Source organism: Rhinoderma darwinii, chromosome 1, assembly GCF_050947455.1.
Source record: "Rhinoderma darwinii isolate aRhiDar2 chromosome 1, aRhiDar2.hap1, whole genome shotgun sequence".
Classification (NCBI taxonomy): domain Eukaryota; kingdom Metazoa; phylum Chordata; class Amphibia; order Anura; family Rhinodermatidae; genus Rhinoderma; species Rhinoderma darwinii.
In genome coordinates, this window is record NC_134687.1 from 360,839,928 (window position 1) to 360,863,203 (window position 23,276).

General features: G+C 37.6%; 1 protein-coding gene across 50 annotated transcripts in view; it reads left to right on the forward strand.

Annotated features, from left to right (window-relative positions):
- The window catches only part of PTPRD (protein tyrosine phosphatase receptor type D), a 1,823,241-nt gene extending 1,800,671 nt beyond the window's left edge, over positions 1-22,570 (forward strand). For all 50 annotated transcript variants that reach the window (XM_075826835.1, XM_075826978.1, XM_075827034.1 and 47 more), the window contains 5 exons: positions 2,020-2,146; positions 3,996-4,121; positions 14,348-14,502; positions 15,275-15,410; positions 18,932-22,570. In XM_075826835.1, coding sequence (XP_075682950.1) covers positions 2,020-2,146; positions 3,996-4,121; positions 14,348-14,502; positions 15,275-15,410; positions 18,932-19,000 — 613 coding nt within the window. In that variant the 3' untranslated portion in view covers positions 19,001-22,570. The remainder of the gene's footprint in view (positions 1-2,019; positions 2,147-3,995; positions 4,122-14,347; positions 14,503-15,274; positions 15,411-18,931) is intronic.
- Positions 22,571-23,276: the final 706 nt, after the last annotated feature.

The window sequence follows — 23,276 nt, forward strand, 5'->3', positions numbered from 1 at the left end:
TTTTTGGTCCCTAGTTTGGTAAACTACTCTGGCGTACACAGTGGAATTAACAGATTCCGCAAGATTATGACCCAAATTCCTTAATAATCACTAGAATGAAATATCTCACATTTTGGATTATTAACATAGTTTGTTAATTCCAGACTTTACTAATATGATTGATGGGGTGACAGTCATTAATCCGCTGACATTTCTCAACAAAGTGGTTTATTAAGTGTTTTATATCATATGGAGTAAAACTGAATAGAACTCCCATTACAGCCTGTAAAGGATAATGAGCACATTCATATAAATCATTGTTTTAACAATGTAATAAAGTGAAAAAATAATTTATATGTGCATTTGCTATAAATATTGCTCTGTATTTTGTTCAGATTTTGTGTTAATAACTTTTCCAAAATGGCAGCATGCCCTAGGGCTGAAAACGCCTCTTTAAGTTTAAAGGCAGCTATTTTTGTATTTTGTTCTACTCTCTATCTGTTTTCTTTCAAAAGCTTCTATAGATCCAGCTCCCGTTGATTCTTATCAATATTACAGCATTAGCACTTTTTGTCTAGTATGTAAATAATGTAATATTGCTGCAATACCTACAATTTATTAAGAATTCAAGCAATTATACAGTTTGATACCCCACCAGGAAGCCCCTTAAGCCAAGGTCTTGTTTGCATGTGGCCTTGGCTTTTTTATTTGTAGTATTTATCTAGATTAGACATAAGAGGCATTTGCCATAGTTCTAGTGTAACACTGTGGAGTGATTCCCAACATATCATTCTATCTTACTCCAACTTCAAGCAGTAACCCTGCAGTGGTGCTGAGGGCAGCACATTCAAAAAAAAGTATTTTTTTTCCAGAAACATCTTGTGTTTCCAGAAACGCTCTTGTTGATGGATTGTTTCTAGTTTTGCTTCTCAGACCCAAATATGCATATTCTATCATAATGCAGTCTACACATAGAATTATATAGATAGTAACACCTTGCATAAAGGGTTATTCCCCTCTATGACATTTATGCCATATCCAGGCGGCTGTATCCAGGCAGCCGCTGCGTCCAGGCGAATAATGAATGAAGAGGTGGCCATACTGTGGTGGCTCGCTCTCTATTTACTTATATGGGAGCTATGAAAACAGCTGAGTACGCTTGCTCTGCTGTTTCCGCAACGCCCGTAGAACAGAATCTCTCCATTCATTCACCGCCTGATTCCCATTTTAAACATTCTAGATTTTTTTTACATTGCGGCTAGATGTAAATAAATTAAATGTACAAATATACAAATATGACCACAGAAACATTCTCATGGCTGTGATGGTGAAATGTTCTCTTTTCTTTCTGTTCAAGACATCATCCACTTATCGTATCCATTTTATGTATGAATCCTTCACACTACTTACATGTATATTGGAGCATGTTACTATTTTGCAACCTGCCTCTTTTGATGGCACAGTCTCTACTTTTGACCCACATCCCTGTCTCCCACTCCTCTTTTTTATTCGTCCTGGTGAACAGACTTGCAATACCCAGACCTTTCGAGGTTCTACTGAAACTTAAGTCACTATAGAACCCAATGATGATCTAAGTTTGTTTCAGTAGATCCACATGAGAGAGGAGTGGGGGGGGGGCAGAGGATATTGCGACATTAATACAGACCCTAAAATGCATCCATATCACAGCAGTATGAAAGTAGCCTAAGTCACAACCAGGAGTGGAACCTACACAGAGAAAACATAGAACAGTAAGATTTGTAACTCTACCGTGTTTTAGACCCACTCCTGATTTGGCTTACCAATACTAATGCAAATACTGACCTAAATACTGCCATGTGAATGAGGCCTTAGTCAGTTTTTATATAAAACCCCTTTTTAACATTGAATGTTCAACTTTTTGTACTGGCCTATGTTCTATACTTAGTTACTAGAAGTATTCTCTTGAATATGCATATATTCAATTGTTACACCAAACATTTAATATATGTTGCTTATTTAACTTAGTTCTAACATCAGTATCTTTGTTTTTTTAAACAGACAGCAAAAAGCCTATATAGCAACTCAAGGTCCCTTGGCAGAGACGACAGAAGACTTCTGGAGGATGCTATGGGAACATAACTCAACAATTGTGGTTATGTTAACAAAACTTAGAGAAATGGGTAGAGTGAGTATCTAGTTTTCTTGTGATTTGTCTTCTTTATTGAAGTAATGTTTTATGTAGAAGTATAAATAGCGATTAACAGGGACCTAGGCAAATGTTGTGCATCCTAGTGATGGAAGTGGAAGGCCATTATGGAAAATCTTTAGCTGCAATTACAACTGCTACTACTGTATGTGTCTTTACCTTTATTAGTTAATGGTAATAGATTTATAAGTTAATGGTAATAGATTTATAAGCTACAAAGGACTTATTTAAGGGCTCATGCACAATGCCGTATTATGGCTATATTATTTATGGGGCCATAATAGGGCTTCCATAGGGGTGTCTGAGCCTTCTACTGTACCTCCCGATACCTCTAATTTCATGCATTGCTTTGTACACATGGAATATGACAAAGCCTGTACAGCAGTGCACGGATGTACGGCTCCATACTAAAGGGTAAGAAAAAAATGTGCCAAATAAAGTACTAGGCTTTTCAGGGGTCTAACCTCTTAACGATCGCCATATAGCCTTTTTACGGCGGCCGTTCAGGGTAGTTCTTCTCAAGTGCCGCCTTTTTACGGCGGCGCTTGAGAAGTTCTTTTCCCGCACTGGGCAGAGATCTCCTGAAGCCCATGCTGTTGCTAACAGCCTCGGGCTTCAGATCAACAATCTAGCAGTGGTCTCCGATCATATTTAACCCCTCAGATGTGGCGCTCAATAACGAGCGCCACATCTAAGTGGTTTTGGAGGGAGGGGGCTCCCTCTCTCACCCCACTGGCATCCTGTGATGCAATCGCAGGGTGTCAATGGTTTCTATGGCAGTCGGGGACCTAATAAAGGCCCCCAGGTCTGCCTCGAGAGATTGCATGTTAGGCCATGCTAGAGACATGGCCTAACAGATTCCTGTTAGTTTTACACTGACAGGCAATAATACAATGCATTACGGGAGTATTGCAGTGTATTATAAAAGTGATCAAAAGATCGCACAGTGAAGTGCCCTAGTGAGACTAAAATAAAAGTTACAAAGGTTTAATAAAGTTTGAAATAAATAAATAAAAAGTCCCAAATAAAAAAAAATTAAAAACACACTTTTTCCCCTTACAAAATACTTTTTTTTAATAAAAAAAAGTAAATAATTACACATATTTGGCATCGTCGCATCCATAACAACCCCAACTATGAAATAATTTCATTCTTTAACCCGCACGGTGAACGCCGTAAAAAAATCAAATAAAAAACAATGCCAGAATTGCTATTTTCTGTTCATCCTGCCTTCAAAAAGATTTGATAAAAAGTGATCAATAAATCGCATGTACTCCAAAATTATAACAATAAAAACTACTAGTCGTCCTGCAAAAAACAAGCCCTCATTCAGCTGCATCGGCGGAAAAATTAAGTTATGGCTCTTAAAATATGGAAACACAAAAACAAATAGTTTTGAAAAAAAAGTGTAACAGTAGTAAAACATAAAAAACCGATATAAATATGGTATTGCCGTAATCGTAATTACCCGCTGAATAAAGTTATTATGTTATTCATACCACACGGTAAACAATGTAAATTTAAGACGCAAAAAAGAATGGTGAAATTTCAGTTTTTTTTTACTCTACTCCACCAAAAAAGTCAATAAAAAGTTAATCAATAAATTATATGTACCCCAAAATGGTGGTATTAAAAAATACAACTTGTCCCGCAAAACAAAAGTCCTTATACAGCTATGTCGACGGAAAAATAAAAAAGTTATAGCTCTTTGAATGCGACGATGAAAAAACGTAAAAATATGCTCGGTCATTAAGGTTTGAAATACCTTCGGTATTAAGGGGTAAATATACAATTATTATGTTTTTTTATTTGTTTTGTTTTTTATCAGGAAAAGTGTCATCAGTATTGGCCTGCCGAACGGTCTGCCAGATATCAGTACTTTGTAGTGGATCCAATGGCAGAATATAACATGCCACAGTATATCCTACGGGAATTTAAAGTGACAGATGCTCGGGTAAGATATTTTTCAGCTATTTTATAAAGATAAATACTGTTTGATTACTCTATTAGTGTAATTAGGAACCAGATTTATTGTATTACAATAGTAAGTTGGAAAACATTTTAACTTGCTGAATTTTACAATTCATATAACATAGCCCTGTCAAGTTAGTGTGTCAGTCACTAGGATGTAGTGAAAGTTATAATGCAGGTCTAAATATTTTAAGCCTTTTCTTAAATTTATAGAGGTTTTATGCAAATACGTATTATTCTATGTATAATTATGTTTTATCACTTTCTATTATACTCTGGCTGTCATTTATTATGCAATTTGCGCCACTCTAGTGATGGAAAAAGTGGCAAAATTAGGCGCATAGGTGTTTAGCGCTAACATTTGCAACTTTTTTCAATTTTACGCTGTGTCCAGCACTTATTAAAAAACAAAAAGGGACAGGCCCACCTCAGCCCTACAAATTTACTATAATTTATGCCAGAAGCTGGCCGGAAATCATAGCGTAAATCTACAGTAGCTCGGAGCTTCCTTAGATATCACTTTCGGAAGATAATGTAGATAATCCCTGGCTTTTCAGTGCGGAATCCGCATTAATAATGAACATGCTGACAATTTTTTCAAATTTTGTGGCGTGGTCATTGTTCTGCCTAGACTTTTTCCGGAGCATGTGAATGGGGCATAAAATACCCTATTCACATCCATTGCTGCCAGGATGCTTATGAACATGGCCAAAATATTTGCATTCACTGACAGCAGGCAGAGATTTTGCAAATGGGGAGGGAAAAAATACATTGTATTTTATAATTTGGTTTAACTTTTTATTGTACAATGAATACGTTTCATTTACATAAAACAGGAAAACCCATTATTGTTGTAGGATCTGATGAGCGTTTTGTATACCGTGGGAACGTCCAGCGTGAACACTCTATGATTAAATTCTGCTATGTACTGAAAATACGATGAAGCCTTACACATTATGATTCTGATTCTGGCTCTGCCCTTGTCATGCTTCATTCTCATAAGAATTGTTATGTTGTTCTGGCTGGGGTACGCGGTACTCCATTAACAGTCCAAGTTTTCCTCATTGTCCAGGAATTTCAGATTTATCATACTGAGTAACTTGCTCAGTTGATTTTTCCGCCAGCAACATTTTATTTACAGCCATGGGATCTAGTCCAACATCCAATCTGTCTACTATTAAATGTTACAAGATTGCCATATTCTATAAACTTAGAACATTATATCCATTTTTATACCTAAAGTATTAACAGACCTTACAATAGGATAAGATTTTCCAGTGCATTGAAATCCCAACGTTCCATGTAGCATTGCACAAATACTTGACAAGCATGCAGGGACGCCTCATTTTTTCTTAATGATTTTTATGTTTTAAATTCTATTTTGCTGTATCTTGTATTGCATCTAGAAAATAGAAGTTTTTTATTGTTTTTATGTGCCCATACATTTTTTGCCATGCATTTTATATATATATATATATACGGAGAGCAAATAAACCTGATAAGGTTGGTAATGTTATTACAAATGACAAATAGATCCATACATTTTTTTAAACACTTCAGTTGATTTGACTTTAGAATCATTGTAGCCGATAGTCATCTGGAATATACATTTGCGGAAGCATGGCAGTCTTTGTTAGTCAACTTTGGTGTCATTTTCTTAGTAAATGGATTTTGTGCGCTATAATCTTGCAGTAGGTGTTATACAGGGTTAAAAATAGGAAACTATTCAGATATCTTAACATACTACTACTACTAAGTTGTATTCAGGATGCCAGCTTTCAGATAAAAGGGTAAGGTGGGATATGTGGTAGTAATACACATTGGGTGGTTTCTTACTTTTGACTCACTATTTAAGGTCTCATACACACGGCCGTGCCTGTAATCACGGCCCGTGTTTTTGGGCCGTGCTCCCATACTAAGTATGGGCACACTGCCCGTAGAAAAACGAAAAGTAGGACATGCTCCATAATTTCAGGCACGGTTCTACGGCACGGACACCTATCCGTAGCGATACGGAAAGGTGTCCGCGGCCAATAGAACCGGGTGGGTCCGTAACTGCGGACCGTATTACGGTCAGAAATGACAGAGATTTTTTTACGGTCGTGTGCATGGGGCCTAAGTATGTAATCTTTTTTTTTTTACTGCTAGTCACCGTTAACTAGATATATTAGGCAGCTTGCACTATATTATTTAAGACTTACTAGCGTAATCTTAATAATCAGTATTTGGAAGTCTAGTCCGTTTAAATATTAAAAACGGCGACTTTGCAGAAGATTACACTAATGCAATTCAGAAGACAATGGGACATAGATATACAAAAAAAAAAACCACAAAAACAGGCCATACTTACTATATGGGCAGGTTAACACCAGTTCTCAACAGGAGGCAGACAAGCCACAAATGCTACATAGAGGGAGAGTGCTCAGGTACAATATGCTAGTGATATCCACTCCCACTAGTCTTGAGGGGAGTGGCTGCTCAGTCTTATCACTGCACACAACTAAAGCTTCAAAAAATGTGCTGGACACAAGGCAAAATATATCTTGCAGGATTGCAGCCGATTAGTCACGCCCATATTATTAGATCAGGCGGGCTGCACTGCACGCCACACCAGACATTGGCACACTATTCTCCCCCAACATTACGAGGCCTGGCTGCATCCTGAAAAAATGCATGATAAACATGAGGTATTAGTTGATATTTTGGCCAAAATACGCAAGCTCGCAACCGGCGTTAAGGGTCCTCAACGTCCTGCTAGTCCCTACACTAGAACTTTTCGTTCCCTACATTAAAGCAATTCACAGAAAAATGGGACTAACATATACTCAAAAAAACAGGCCATACTGTACTTACTATTTTTGAGTATATGTATGTCCCATTTTTCTATGAATTGCTTTAATGTAGGGAACGAAAATTTAAATTGTCGGGACTTGCAAGGTATTAACGACCCTTGATGTGAGTTGCGAACTTGCGTATTTTGGCCAAAATGAATACCTCATCTTTATCATGGACACTTTTTTCAGGATGCAGCCAGGTCTCATAATGTTTTTGTAACATAGTGTGCCAGTGTCTGGCATGGCGTGCAGCATCTAATAGTATGAGCGTGACTAATAGGCTGTGATCTGGCAAGATACGCTATGCCGTGCGACCGCCACATTTTTTTTTTAAGCTTTGGTTGTGCGTAGTGATAACACTACGCAGCTACTCCCCTCAAGAATAGTGGGAGTGGATATCTCTAGTATATTGAACCTGAGCACTCTTCCTCTCTGTAGCATTTGTGGCTTGTCTGCGTCCCGTTGAGAACTGGTATTAACCTGACCATTTAGTAAGTATGGCCTGTTTTTGTGTTTTTTTTTTTGTATATCTATGCCCTATTGTCCTCTGAATTACATTAGTGTAATCTTCTGCAAAGTCGTCGTTTTTACTATTTAACCGGACTAGATTTCTAAATACTGATTATTAACAAAAATAAAACTTTCATCTTGTACTTTGACTGTAGTTTCCCACCAACTAGGCATTAATAATGTGATTTATATGATTAGTATATATTTATTTGTATAAATGTTCTGATTTTTAACTCACATGTACATAACGGTGCAGAGATTGGGGCAGATTTATTAATAATGGCTTAAAGATAGATAGCCTAAAGTAGGGGTGGGGAACGTCTGGCCCGCGGGCCGTATAAGGCCCGTAGGATCATTTAGTCTGGCCCGACCTCACTCTGACCGCCGCTGCCGCAGTGAGTCTGCCCTGCTCACTCACATTTAGGAGCAGGAGAAGGGCGGACGGAGACAAGAATGGCGGCGGCAGTGGCGGTCTGAGTGAGGTCGGTGCATGCCAGCCCAAGAGTGGACCAGTCCGGTCACCTAAACTGAGTCAGTGACGTGAGGTCAGGTGACCGGACTGGTCCACTCCCGGGCCAACACAGTCCAGTCACCTTATCTCAAGTCAGTGACGTGAGGTCAGGTGACTGGATTGGTCCACTCCCATGACAGCACGTGCCGACCTTACTATGACCGCCACTGTTGCCGTGTCATTCCCTCCTTGGCTCCATCCGCCCGCCCTACTTACTCAAAGTGAGGTCCAAGTGATTTAAAGGAGCTTTTTTTCATCAAGGACATTTATGATCTATCCCCAGGATATGTAATAAATATACGATAGATAAAGGGTGCCACCTCTGTGTCCCAGATCTATCACTAGAACGGGGCCCCTAAACACCGTTCTACCTCTTTGTGTTGTGGCTGAAGCTTGTGATTTCCGACCATAAAGAAGAAAACAGCGTAGCTTGCTGAGCTACACTGTTTCCGTAAGTCCCATAGAACTGATTAGTAGTTACAGAAACATGCTATGCTGCTTCCGTACCTGACATTCACTACTATGGGAGTTATGGAAACAGCGCAGCTCAGCGAGCTACGCTGTTTTCTTCTTCATGGTTGGAAATCAGCCGGAACACAGAGAGGTAGAACGGGGTTTAGGAGGTCCCGTTCTAGACATAAGTGTGGGTCCCAGAGGTGGGACCCGCAAATATCTGACATTTATGACATCCAGTGGATATGTCATAAATGTCCCTCGTGGGAAAACCCCTTTAAGTAAGTCGGAACAACTTACTGCTGCGAGTTCTTTTCAAAACTTACAATTGCAAAGAGTCGACTGCGCTCCAGACTGACCGACGCAGTAGCAACATCATCAATACCGGCTAACATCACACGCCTCACCAAAGAGAAGCAGTTCCATCACATTAGCGGTGAGTTCGTTAAATGTTTGACCAAATATAGCAGGCTAATTTTTAAGTTGATAATTTTGTATGGCCCGCGAATGATGTTATAAATATCCAAATAGCCCTTGGCAGAAAAAAGGTTCCCCACCCCTGGCCTAAAGCTAGAGTGTAAGGCTGAAGATGCACCAAATTTTTCAATGACACGCCTGATGTTTAATAGATTTTGCGCGTTTTGCCTGATGTTAGACTCTTTCTCTTCTTTACACCACCTATTGGGTGGAATACTTTAGACCAGTATTTTGTGCCACAAAATGAGAATTCCACGGCCATATTTTAATTACGCAACCAAACGTGGCGAGCATGTCACAAATCAATGTTCTTTCTGGCAGACGCATTCATAAATTTAGCCAACAACATATGCGCCAAGAAAATAGGTGCACGAAACGCCAGAACTGATGCGCATAAAACTATACTAAATCTGCCCCATTATGTTCCAGACAACAGACTCGATGAGATTTATAGTGAATAGCAGTTAATTATATTTCTGCCTTAAAATACTGCTCTTTATATAAAAAATGAAAATTAGAATTGAAGTGTTACATTTTGTAAATGCCTGTATAACTTCTACAGTCCCGGCCAAAAGTTTTGAGACTGACACAAATTTTGGTTTTCATAAAGTTTTCTGCCTCATTGTTTTTAGATTTTTTTAGTCAGATATTTCTATGGTATACTAAAGTATTATAAACATTTTATAAGTTTTTAAACTTTTATTGCCAAATACATTGTTTATGCAAAGATTCAATATTTACAGTGTTGACCCTTCTTTTTCAAGACTTCTGAAATCCCCCCCCCCCCCCCGGCATGCTGGATATCAGCTTCTGGGCCAAATCCTGACTGATGGCAACCCATTCTTCCCTAATCAGTGCTTGGAGTTTATCACAATTTATTTTGTTTTTGTTTGTCCACCTACTTTTTGAGGATTGACCACAGGCTCTCAATGGAATTGAGATCTGGGGAGTTTCCTGGCCATGGACCCAAAATTGTAATATTTTGTTCACCGAACCACTTAGTTATCTCTTTTTCCTTGTGACATGGTTCTCCATCATGCTGGAAAAAGTATTGTTCATCACCAAATTGCTCCTGGATCGTTGGGAGAAGTTGCTCTTGAGGATGTTTAGATACTATTCTTTATACTTGAAAGTGTTCTTATGCAAAATTGTGAGTGAGCCCACTCCCTTGGATGAAAAGCAACTCAGGATGCTTTACTGTTGGCCTGACACAGGACTCATGGTAGCGCTCACCTTTTTTTCTCCTGTCAATCATTCTTCCAGATGTCCCAAACAGTCTGAAGGGGGTTTCACCACAGAAAATAACTTTTCCCAGGTCCTCTGCAGTCCAATCCCTGTACTTCCTGCAGAATGTCAGTCTGTCCTTGATGTTTTTCTTTGCTGCCCTTCTTGACACCAAGCCAGCCTACAAAAGCCTTCGCCTCACTTTTTGTGCAGATGCACTGACACCTGCCTGCTGCAATTCCTGAGCAAGCTCTGCACTGGTGTTCAACCAATCCCATAGCTGAATCCTCTTTTCAAAACGGTCCTGGCACTTGTGGGACTTTTTTTTGGTTGAGTTAGGGTCAATCTTAAAAGCAGCAATGTCCTTGCCTGTAAAGCCCTTTCAATGCAAAACAATGATGACTGCACGTGTTTCCTTGGAGGTAACCATGGTTAACAGACGAAGACAATGATTTCAAGCACCATCCCCCTTTTAAAGCAACCAGTCTGCTCTTATAATTCAATCAGCATGACAGAGTGATATCAGCTGCCTTGTCCTTGTTAACACTTTCTCCTGGGCTAACGAGAAGATCACTGAAATGATGTTAGCAGGTCATTTAGTGGCAGGGCTGAAATGCAGTAGAAATTTTTTTTTTTGTGATTAAGTTAATTTATCTGATTACTCTTCATAACAATCTAGAGCTAATGCAAATTGTCACTATAAAAACTGAAGCAGCAAACTTTGTGAAAACCAAAATTTGTGTCAGTCTCAAAACTTTTGTCCAGGGTGCTATCAGCTGTAATCTGGGTGGAACCTGGCAGCAAGTGTTGAATTTCACAGCAGTTCCACCACAGGAGAAATTAAGCATTGCATGGTGCTCATTTAAATCACTGGGCTGTCTTTGGAATGCACAGACAAGTTGAGTCCTTCAGAGAGAGAGTTGCTATTTGTAGTTGCTCTGGTTATTAATGGAGGTCTCTAATGAGGAACTTCCTTCTATTTAACCACAATACCCTCATAGGGTATTTGAAAACACATTTTTTTCTAAACCAAACAATATTTGACTTATGTGGTATACTTGCACTAGAGGATGGAATGCAGAATGTAGGGGAAAAAAAGTATCATACCTCAGAAGGGACTTTATTTCCCTTTTTACTTGCAGTTTTACAGAGAGGGAACATTCATATATATGTAAGATGTTGTATGCACATAAAATACACATTTTCTAAAGAAAGAATATTTAGATGTTGCCACATTGGTTACATGCTACTAAAAATGGTACTTCAAAACTTGTCATTAAAGAGCTCGGTAATTATACATTGATGATAATGCATTTTTTATGGTTCTATAATTATGTATTTCTGAGTGGTGCTGCATTTAACCTTCTTCTTCATGGCTCCAAGGAGAGTAGCTTGGAATGGTAGGGGGTGTTTATCCATTCTACTGTTAAATAACTGCTCTCCTGGTGTTTAGGTCAACAAGACAGTATTGGGTTTGGAAAATGGAGCCACATACTTGCAAACATTGGTGAATTGACTTTATATAGTGCTAATTTAAAGGCTATGTAAACCTTTGAAAGGCAAACATTTTACAAAAAAATAAAAATGTGTATCAGTGTGTTTTCTGGAACTTTGTAAATACTTTTTATTAAAAATTATTTTAACTTTTTTAGATACAGCCGCTCTGTATTCTCTATAAGAGCAGCTGTATCTTGCACTATTCACTGAATCCGTCAGTTTTGCGGACCTGTCGGATTCAGTGTTGACGAGTCCTCTGACACACTGGATCCACCTGTAATCTATTACATCTAAGTTCATAACTTAGATGTGAAATGTGAATCCTGGGTGTCACAGACGTGCAGGACCCGCTGTCACTAAAGCTGTCAAGTCCGCAGGACTAACGAATTCAGTGAATAGTGCTAGATACAGCTGCTCTGTATAGAGAATGCAGAGCAGCTGTATCTAAATTTAAAAAAAAAAATTGTAATAAAAAGTATTTACAAAGTTACACAAAACACACTGATATGCATTTTTATTAAAAATAACAAAATTTGCCTTTCAAAGACTCATCTTGTAAATATTATTTGATGCTAGGATTGCTTGCTGTCGAATACTACATTAGAAGGGCGTTAAGATAGAAAAATATATAAAAATATTTCTGTGACATAATATCTTTAAGAGCAATATCAATGTCAATAATAGGTAGATTATTGATGTGAGCTTAGTCTTCACAATCATTTTTGTCATTGGCAGACACTGTAAATAATATAAGACCATGTCTGTCACTCCTCAGATAATGTGGTCCACCTTCCAGTCAGAATTGACATGAGACTTTTCTTTAATTTCCAAGCAATTTAAAGTTAATGTAGCTATTCCTGTAATCCCTTTTACCTGCATGATTCTTGCCAGTTTTGTCCTTACTGTAAGCAGAGGACATTCTTATAAAGACAATTTATTGATTTAATATTCACGTATTCCACTCTGTGTACATTGCACATTGGTTTCTACAGTTAACCATTAGAAGGAGGAGCTTGAAGGATAAATCTACAATTTACAGGCTAGGGTTTTTTGTTGCTGTTCATTTCTATCTTATATGTTACAATGTACTCGTATTGTATAAAAAAAATAATAATAATTCGTCCACAAAACAAGGAACCATAAGTGCTTCAAATTCCAATAAACACAAGAACGGAGGTGAGGATGTAATGTAAGGAAATTACGTACATATCTATGTCTCAATGTAACACGAGGATGCAAAATATATACACCGTCAGGTCACATTATTATGATCACCAGCTAATATCCAGAGTAACCGCCCTGCGCAACACGGAAAGCAGCTAGATAGGAGTGACTCAATAAGGTGCTGGTAGGCTGTCTCAGGTATGTCGAGCCTTGCTGACTGCAGTGCATCCCACATTTGCTGGAGGGTGCGTGGGGGGGATCCATAGAGCGAACAAGACGATCTTGGTGGTCACACAGATGCTCAATTGGGTTCTAGATTGGAAGTCTTGATCGTGCTCTTCCAACCACTGTCGGACATTTCTAGCCGTGTGACATGTCGCTTTGTCTTGTTGGAACATTCCATCTGCCCCAGGGAAGACAAACAGCATGTATGGGTTTGACGTGATCTGCAACAATGGATTCATACCCAAATCGGTTCAGAGTGCCTTCCACATGGATGAGTTGGCCCAGAGAATGCCATGAAAAAATTCCCCAGACCATAATGCTGCCGGCACCAGCTTGCGTTCTTCCAACAATGGTTTCAGGGCATTTGTTCTCTGATGTTTCTCGCCTGACACGCCAACGTCCATCCGTTCAATGAAGCAGAAAACATGACTCATCGGAGAAGGCAACCCTTTGCCAATCATCGGTGGACCAATTCCGATACTGCCGTGCAAATTAAAGCCTTTTTTTCTAATGCACCTTTGTTAGCATAGGAGCAGTGACCATTCCTCTGCTTTGGAGCCCCATATGCAGTAGGGTTCGCTGAACTGTTGTTTTAGACACACTGGTAGCCCCCTGGTTGATTTTCACGGTGAGCTGTTCCACAGTAGTGTGTCGTTCGGCCCTTGCGCACCTTCATAGCCAACGTTCACCTCTCACGTCAATGGCACGTGGTGCTCTGCAGTTTCTACGTCGGTTATTCCCAATGGTGCCAATTGCCCACTCACGATACAGTTTCTCCACAGCAGCACGCAAGCAGTTCACAAACTGAGCTGTTTGAGAAATACTGCCACCCTTGGCCTGAAAGCCAATAATCATCCCTTTTTGTAACTCTGATAAATCGTCACTTTTACCCATGGCAACAACGAGTGATATGTGTTCAGACAGGCTAACGCACACCTTATATAACCACCATGCCAGCCCACGACACATCACTTCCTTCAATGCGCTGCCGACGTCGAAAGTAGGAGGTGATCATAATAATGTGACTTGACTGTGTATAATATGTAATACTTAATAATAATGAAAAATTATTATAAAAAGAATGCTATGCTTGTCATCTATTCTGGGGGTTAATTTAGCTGAATGGTCGAGGAAATTCTGACATAATTATATAGGGAAAAATGGTTAAGTGTTATATACTGGCAATACAATACTTAAGTCAAAACCCTTTGGATTAGTTCTGACAGATGACTGCGCACCGTTCAGTTTTGTACCTAATTTTTTCAGATATTGACTTGCATTTTATTTAACATGCTTTACTATATGTCTATACAGGATGGCCAATCACGGACAGTAAGACAGTTTCAATTTACTGACTGGCCAGAACAAGGGGTGCCAAAGTCTGGAGAAGGATTTATTGACTTCATTGGACAAGTACATAAAACAAAAGAACAATTTGGACAGGATGGCCCAATATCTGTCCACTGCAGGTAAATTACCCATTTTCATTCAATATGTTTGATGCAATGAAGTTTGTTTTTGATCTTACTTTACAATTATCTGCTTTTCCCTTTGACCCTGGTCTATTTTTTGCAGCTTCGTGTAAGTGTTTCAGATAATATTATGGTTATGTACAAGAGCTGTGTATCAACAACATCTCATCTATACATAACGTTTGCTCTCAAGATTTAATATACATAGTCACTATATTTATGTATAATCATGTTGCAAGCTCATTTTTTGCTAATCAATTAATATTAGGCCATGGGTACTTCCATCCAAAAAAATGCCTTGCATAACAACGCACACATTATGCAGAACCTTAGCAGTTGACGGCATTTACTGTACAAAAGAATAAGTAGTCACACCTAATATATTTCAAAGCCTTTCTTTCAAATCTATCAACACAGCAAAATGCTGAATTTTTCTCTAAATAACAGGTGCATAATTAATATGCATGAATAAAATGTAATGCATGTGGTTTGCACATTAGGGGTACCACGCTACACACAGATTTCTTCACATTTGAAGACAGAAAAAAACGAGGCTTACAGTTTTATTACTCTAAAATGGATCCGAACTTACATTAAGACCACTCATTCGCACATAGCGTTTCAGTTTTCACTTTCCTTTGCTGTGTTTACTAAGTCTCGTGAATTTGTCATTAGCATATACGTGGACCTGGAAATTGATATCTAAGAAAATTTTATAAAATGCTGGATTTCATCTAACTCTGTTATCATTCTTCTCTTTTTATAACAGTGCTGGAGTTGGAAGAACTGGAGTGTTCATTACGTTAAGTATTGTTTTGGAAAGAATGAGATATGAGGGTGTTGTAGATATCTTCCAGACTGTCAAAATGTTGAGAACACAACGGCCTGCTATGGTACAGACAGAGGTGAGTGGAATTATTAACAAGTTGTCCAGTAGTCAATAGTAATGGCCCTCGTGGAATCATTGTAGATGTGTCTGATTATAGGAATAGTTAGGGTATGTTCACATGGCTTATTTTCGGACGTTTTTTAGTAAGCGTTTGAACCTAGCCTAAGGATATGTTCACACACTTAGCAAAAAACGTCTTAAAAATACGGAGCTGTTTTCAAGAGCTGTTTTTCGCTGCATTTTTTACAGCCGTTTTTGGAGCTGTTTTTCTATAGAGTCAATGAAAAACGGCTTCAAAAACGGCTCAAGAAGTTACATGCACTTCTTTTTCGTGGGCGTTTTTCTACGAGGCCATTTTTCAAAACGGCCACGTAAAAAAACGCCCCGTCAGAACAGATTGCTGTTTTTCCTATTTAAATCAATGGGCAGATGTTTGGAGGCGTTCTGCTTCCGATTTTTTACACGTTTTTCGGCCGGTTACGGCCCAAGAAATGGCCAAAAATAAGCCGTGTGAACATACCCTTATAGTGGAGGCGTTATGTTAAAGTGTATACAATATTAAAGTAAAGTAAACAAAGTAAATTCTTAGTTGCCCATTATTAATTTGGGCATGGAGACGGAAATTAATTCAATAATGTAATTTCTACTTCAGTACAAACGTACAATGGCAGTTCAATTTAAACCCAAAAAAAACAGTTACATTAAATTGGCAGAGTTTGTTATACGTTAAAAATATATTGCGGATTTTGCCCTTAGATAAAATAGCAGTAGCATCTGATATGTCTTTTAATATAGTAGACTCCCAAATAGCACACACTACAAGCAATTACTCATGAAGGTCTAGAATACCTTTTTGTTACTAAGTCTATACCTAAAACATATTGAACTGTAACCTCTTTAAAAGAAGTCACCATATGTGTTTAGCTTTACCCATAAATATGTTGAAGTGATCATTTTGAGCTTGCCACATCTCTGAAATCCATCACATAAAATTGTACCCAATTACTATTGTAATCCTAACATATGTCCAGGGTTTGTTCAGTGATAATTATTTGAGATATGTTGATAATTGTAAGTGAACACCATGTTCATAAACCGTGTATTCTGTTTATTTCATATACAGAAGTTCTAAACGACAAGGAATGAATATTGTTTTTAAAACAATAGCAGCATGGTGACTCAGTGGTTAGCACTGTTGCCTTGCAGCACTGGGGTCCTGGGTTCAAATCCAACCAAGGACAATATCTGCATGGAGTTTGTATCTTCTCCATGTGTTTGTGTGGATTTCCTCTGGGTACTCTGGTTTCCTCCCACACTCCAAAAACATACCAATAGTGAATTTAGGTTGTGAGCTCCAATGGGGACAGTAAAAAAGAGGAATATAAATATGTTGGCGCTATATAAGTAACTGAAATAAATAATATTTAAACATTTATTTATTTTAGAACTTATTTTTATAATAACCCCTTGGCGCAGAATCACGTACATACACGTCATATAAAGGCATTCTGCCGGTACCTGATTGAGATGGTCCTGGCACAGAAGCTGTGCCCGCACGATCACCGCGGGAGCCCGGCTGGAATGGCAGCCGGGATCCTGCTGCAACGGTTAGGATTGGAGAAACCTTCAGTTTCTGCCATTTAACCCTTTAAATGCCGCCATCAATAGCGACCGCGGCATTTAAGTGGTTTCACAGAGGGAGGGAGCTGACCGCGAATGCGATTGCTGACCGCCAACAGGTCGCCATGGCAGCCGGGGGCCTAACAAAAGCCCCCAGTCCTGCCCTGGTTATATGCCTACTAGGCCGTGCCAGAGGTATGGCCTAATAGATTTCCTGTTTTACACTGACAGGCAATAATTCTTTGGTATGCTGAGTATTATATCTGCGATCAGAAAATTGCAAAGTGAAGTCCCCTAGTGGGACACAGAAAAAAAAATGAAAACTGTTAGAGTTCATTAAAAAATACAAAAAAAGATTACAGTAAAAATGAAATTATAAACTTTTTCCCATAAGTGGTTTTATTTACTAGAAGTGTAAAAAAAACAAAAAAATAAACATATATGGTATCGCCACAATCTTAACGACCTGAATAATAAAGTTCAACCACCGGTTGAAAGCCGTACAAAAAAAAGACACAAAAACAACAGCAAAAATGCTTTTTTTTCCATTCCCCCCACCAAAAAATAAAATAAAAATTAATCAATAAGTCCCATGCACCCCAAAATTATACGAATGAAAACTACATTTCATCCAGCAAAAACCAAGCCCACATATGGCTACTTCGACATTACTTAGACCGCATAATGAACGGAGTCAATTTGAAATACGAAAAACAATGCTGGAATAGCTGGGGTTTTTTCAATCCCTTCCCTAACATAAATTTTTTTTAATAAAAGTTAAGCAATATAATATATACATCCAAAATTTACGCAAGTGAAAAATACAACTTGTCCCGCAAAAAACAAGCCCTCATATGGCTATGTAGATATAAAAATAAAAAAGTTATGACACTTGGATTGCAGGGAGGAAAGAACTAAAAAGAATGCTTGTCCATTAAGGCCAATATAGGCCTGGTCCTTAAAGAGGCTCTGTCACCACATTATAAGTTCCCTATATTGTACAAAATGTGATCGGCGCTGTAATGTAGATTACAGCAGTGTTTTTTTTTATTTAGAAAAACTATCATTTTTGACGGAGATATGACCTATATTAGATTTATGCTAATGTCTTTCTCAATGGACAACTGGGCGTGTTTTACTTTTTGGTCAAGTGGGCGTTGTACAGAGGAGTGTATGACGCTGACCAATCAGTGACCAATCAGCGTCATACACCTCTCTCCATTCATTTATACTACACATAGCGATATAACTATATCGTTATGTGCAGCCACATACACAAACACTAACATTACTGTAGTGTCCTGACAATAAATATACATTACCTCCAGCCAGGACGTGATGTGTATTCAGAATCCTGACACTTCGCTAATACAATCCCGACACTACAGCACAGCAAGCGTAATCTGTGCTGTAGTGTCGGGATTGTATTAGCGAAGTGACAGGATTCTGAATACATATCACGTCCTGGCTGGAGGTAATGTATATTCATTTTCATGACACTGCGTATATACACGTTATATTGTGTTTATGTGGCTGCACATAGCGACAAGCTATATCGCTATGTGCTGTGTAAATGAATGGAGAGAAGTGTATGACGCTGATTGGTCACTGATTGGTCAGCGTCATACACTCCTCTGTACAACGCCCACTTGACCAAAAAGTAAAACACGCACAGTTGTCCATTGAGAAAGTCATTAGTATAAGGCTAATATAGGTCATAACTCTGTCAAAAATGAAAGGCTTCCATTTTTTGACAGAATCAATTGCGCAGTAGACATTATTGTGCGATTAGCTGGATCTTAGTTTTGACATCTACCAGCTAGATGATTTTTTTTATTTTCAACTAAAAACTACATGGGTATGGGTTTTACGTAGCATTGGTCATTAAAAGGTTATTTTTCCTTTCTGATTTTTCAGGACCAGTATCAGTTCTGTTACCGAGCAGGGCTTGAATATTTGGGCAGCTTTGATCACTATGCAACGTAGAAGATTTGGCCCATCCCGGAAAATTCCTGCAGGCCCTTCAAGATCCAGAGAGCCTCTTCTGAGCCATAAGGTGTGCTTGGGAAGTATTTCTTAACTCCTAGCTAAAGACCAATTACAGCAATTGGATAATTATGAATAAAAAAAAAACAACAACAAAAAATGAAATGAAAACATTTTTTTTCTGGATGGACCAAGAATACACAAATAAATAATCTCACCTAAGCAAATTATATAAATCCTAACCGGTGAGACATCTGAAGGATTCATTTCACCAACCAACATGTCTCAAGGAATAAGCTGGCAATGAAGGAACAATGTGAAATCCACAAAGAACCATTATCTTGTCTGAGACTGCATGAGTGTTCAACAATAAATCTTAGGAATACACAGCAGGATGTTTAATACGTCGGCTTCTGGCTCCTAAGACAAATGCAATCTTTGCAGCGATATCGACGCTTCTCCATCAATGATCACGATAACACGTTAGTGAAACAAATGGGTGGGAAGCGTCTAAAGAAAATCAAAGTCATTTATTTAGTTTTTTAGTATTGTAAAGATACTGCAGACCTGTGCTTCATTATTAACTGTAATCTTTATTTTCTTTTTCTTTTTTTTTTAACAAAAAGTTTATAAGGAAGTGAATAAAACATTGCATAACTGTTAATTTTTCGATCAAGAATTGTATTTTTTTTAATGCGGTAGAACTGTTATATGTACTTATTCTCATTAGAAATAGTCAAACATTGAAAATTTGTGCACACATCTGTGCTGCCCTGACATTTAACCATACCATCATTTTTCTCATATATTTCATTTACACTTTTTTGCCATTCTTAATATATATATATATATTTTTTGCATCAAGACAAGCTATTTTTTCATCTCGTTTGGAATCAACAGGGAGTCGCAAAGTATAAAGCTGCTGCAAACATATATAGAAGTATATATAGATATACACACCCACATATCTATCTTTTCTTCCATGATTTTCATGATATTAATCAGTGGGAAGATATTTAAGACCCATGAGACCATTTCATCAACCGGAAGGTTTGCATTTCCAGTATGTGTAATTTTTTGCTTTGATTCATAAAGAAATGAGGAATGCACATCAGTGATATCCTAGGTTTAATTCCAAATATATTCACTAACATTTCCATTTGCACAGTATGTACTTTATGCCACCGCTCAATATTTTTAACACTTTAGTGCAATAATGAACCATCTTGTATATTATACAGGATATGTGCATGCAAGAAATGTCAGTGTTATATCAGAGAGAAACTATTGTATTATACGATGTATGAACAGGTTTTCAAGCATCAATCATTTATTATACGTGGTATATGATTACGTATGTCATTTGTAAAATATGTAAAAAACATAAATACAAGAAAAAAAATCAAATCAAGGGCAAAGCCAAAAAAAAAACCCTGTCCTGCTTAAAAGAAAAAAATAACGTAGTGTCACGCAGTTTGTAAATGCTGCTTAGTTTCTTTTGATTTTTCCTTGCTTTTGCATTTAGAGTGCCTTATATTTGATGCTTTTAAGCAACATTCTGTTTGACCGTTGCCAGTCTATTTCCCCCGTAATAATATTATTTCTATAACTTCTGAAAAATAGAATTAAAACGGCTTTTTTTTTTTTCAATATACACATCTATTTTTTTAACCAATATCATTATGCAGGAGCTTAGTATTCTTCCAAGCACTTCTATTTTAACAGAAGCATATTATGTTAAGTAAACTAGTGACGCATTTTTAACCATTGCAAACCCATGCGTCTGTGCACTGTGCAGACAGACATTTTTTTGGTCACGAGCAGCATGTAAATTCATTAAGAGCTTGTGACATTGCTAAAGACACAATGTGCACAACGAGTGATACACAAGCTCATGGTAAATCCGTAGGCTGCATTAACAATGCGTGTGTATTGGTAAACAATGGTATCACCTTTTGCTAATGAATCCGAATACCCATAAGCTTTTTTCAGCTCTCATAAATGGCTGCCTCTCTGTGTAACAGATGCACATAAATGGGCATCTGAACGAACATATGCCGTTTAAACAGCACACGCTGGCACTTTATTGACGCCAAATCATGCTTAACTTACTTGCCAATTTTAATGAAAACATATATATATATTTTATCTTCATCAGCCCATTCATATGAACAATTGTAAATCATACAATAAAGATAGAGACGTCTAGATTTTCTGGACCCCATCTACATTGAAGTGGTCTTTTTTTTCACATGCATTTATTTTTATTTGGCAGCCATTTTGACTTTTAAACTCTGTAAACGGTTGCGTCATAGCACTTTTGTATTATTAATAATAATAATAATAATAATAATAATAATGGAAGGCTACCTCTGATTAAAAAAATATTTAAACAACATAAGAAGAATGTGCTTTTCTTGGGGTGTCTTTGCTATTTTCTCATGTAGACCATATTCTTTATACATGAAATTGTTCTAAACTTGTCTGTTAAGTATTTACATTAATGAACAAAAGTTGTGTTTATCGCTGTTATCGGACATATCATATTTTTATAGTCGCGCATTCTGCAACAAATGTTTTCAAGCGTTGTGTTATAAATATTTGTTTTCTTATTTCCACTCATATATAATGTAGTTTCAGTTCCAATCATTGATGTGCATTCCACTTTCTGTTATTCGATGTATATGGTACCTTATTAAAAAGGCATCTTTATCTGCAAAATCCATCAAAGGCAGACAATGCATTTCTTAAGCATTATTGGTACGGTGCTATTATTTACCTATATCAATAGAGTTATGTATAATTTTGTAATTAGTTACATTGAAAAAAAACATAAACATGATTTGTATAGAACTTCATATTAGCTTTGTATTTTTGTCTTTTTTTTCTTTTTGTCTTTCTTTTTGTCTTTTTTAATGCATGAGTAATACAAAACTATGACTTAAAGATGGCCCTTTAGGGAGAATTGCACTTTCGAAACCTTTGTACTATGCACTGCCCTATTGATTCTATACCCAATGTTATTACTTGAACCCATCTTTAAATAAAAACAAAAAAAACACAACAAATTCTGCTATGAAATTCACATTTGTGTAAATAACACAATATATTGCAACAGTTTTGCCTTGAGAAAAGTGCAGATATATTTTTCTCCCTTCGCTCCCGTTTTGATGGCAGGCCTTGCTAACATGTCTATTAAATATTTTGCCCTGATACTCCAAAAACAATATCTAATGTTTTGATGACTCCCACCTTTTACATGTTTTGTGGCTTTGCCATTTAAGCTTGGAGTGTCTTTACAAGAATAATACAAACTGTGTTCTTTGCTCTCGTTTTGGATGCATAGACTGGAAAAAGTTATAAAAAATAAACTTGTAAAATGGCTTGTTAAAAATACAATTACCTCTACTTAGTAGTACGCGTAAATGTTTTACAAGATGAGAGGCGTGCTTTTTATTTTCTTACTTCGTTACACCGGTGACGAAAGAAGTCTGTCTGAAAATCAGTCCTTTGCTGACACAAGTTCCATTTGTTACAGATGAATTCTAATAAAAATGTCAGTGTTATGCAGTCCTGGTTATCTTTTCTGAATATTATTCTGTCACATGGGGAATATTCCCGGGTACCACACTTAAATTATGAGAGCTTCTTCCCTTTCAGTCCATCAATGAATACTTCTGATATACAATGGAACTGTGATTCAATTCACAACATCTATTGTCATAAGGGAGGGTGAGTGGGTCAATTAGGTCACTTTCAGGTGCTGTTAGGCCCCATAACACACCTAGCTGCTCACAATAAATGGCCTGAGTGCCCCCATCCTATATTTAGGACTCAACATTTTTCCCATTGCCAACATTGCGGTACCTGTGGAGGCCACATTCCTAAACAATTTCTCACCAGCTCTTAAAACAGGGGCAAAACCAACCTGGAATGGGCCCATTCTCTCCATAGCAGCTGCATAGTCTGTCCCTATGGTGCGTACACCCTTGTGTTTACTGTAATGTGTTATATTGAGTTATATTGGTTAATGGCAATATAATACTAGGCTACTTAGACTTTTTGACATTGAAGTAACAAGTGTTAATTATAAAACTGGCTTCATTCTGAAAATGGCTCAGTCACAGACTGGCGCTTTTTATATTTTCTTAGATTTTCAATAAGTTACTGAATACAAGTTTAAAACTGCATTTCTTATCATGGGAGAGATGTATCAAATATTAAAAGAAATGACTCTAAGGCTAATCCATAGAAAGAAAGTGGCCTTGTCACTAAC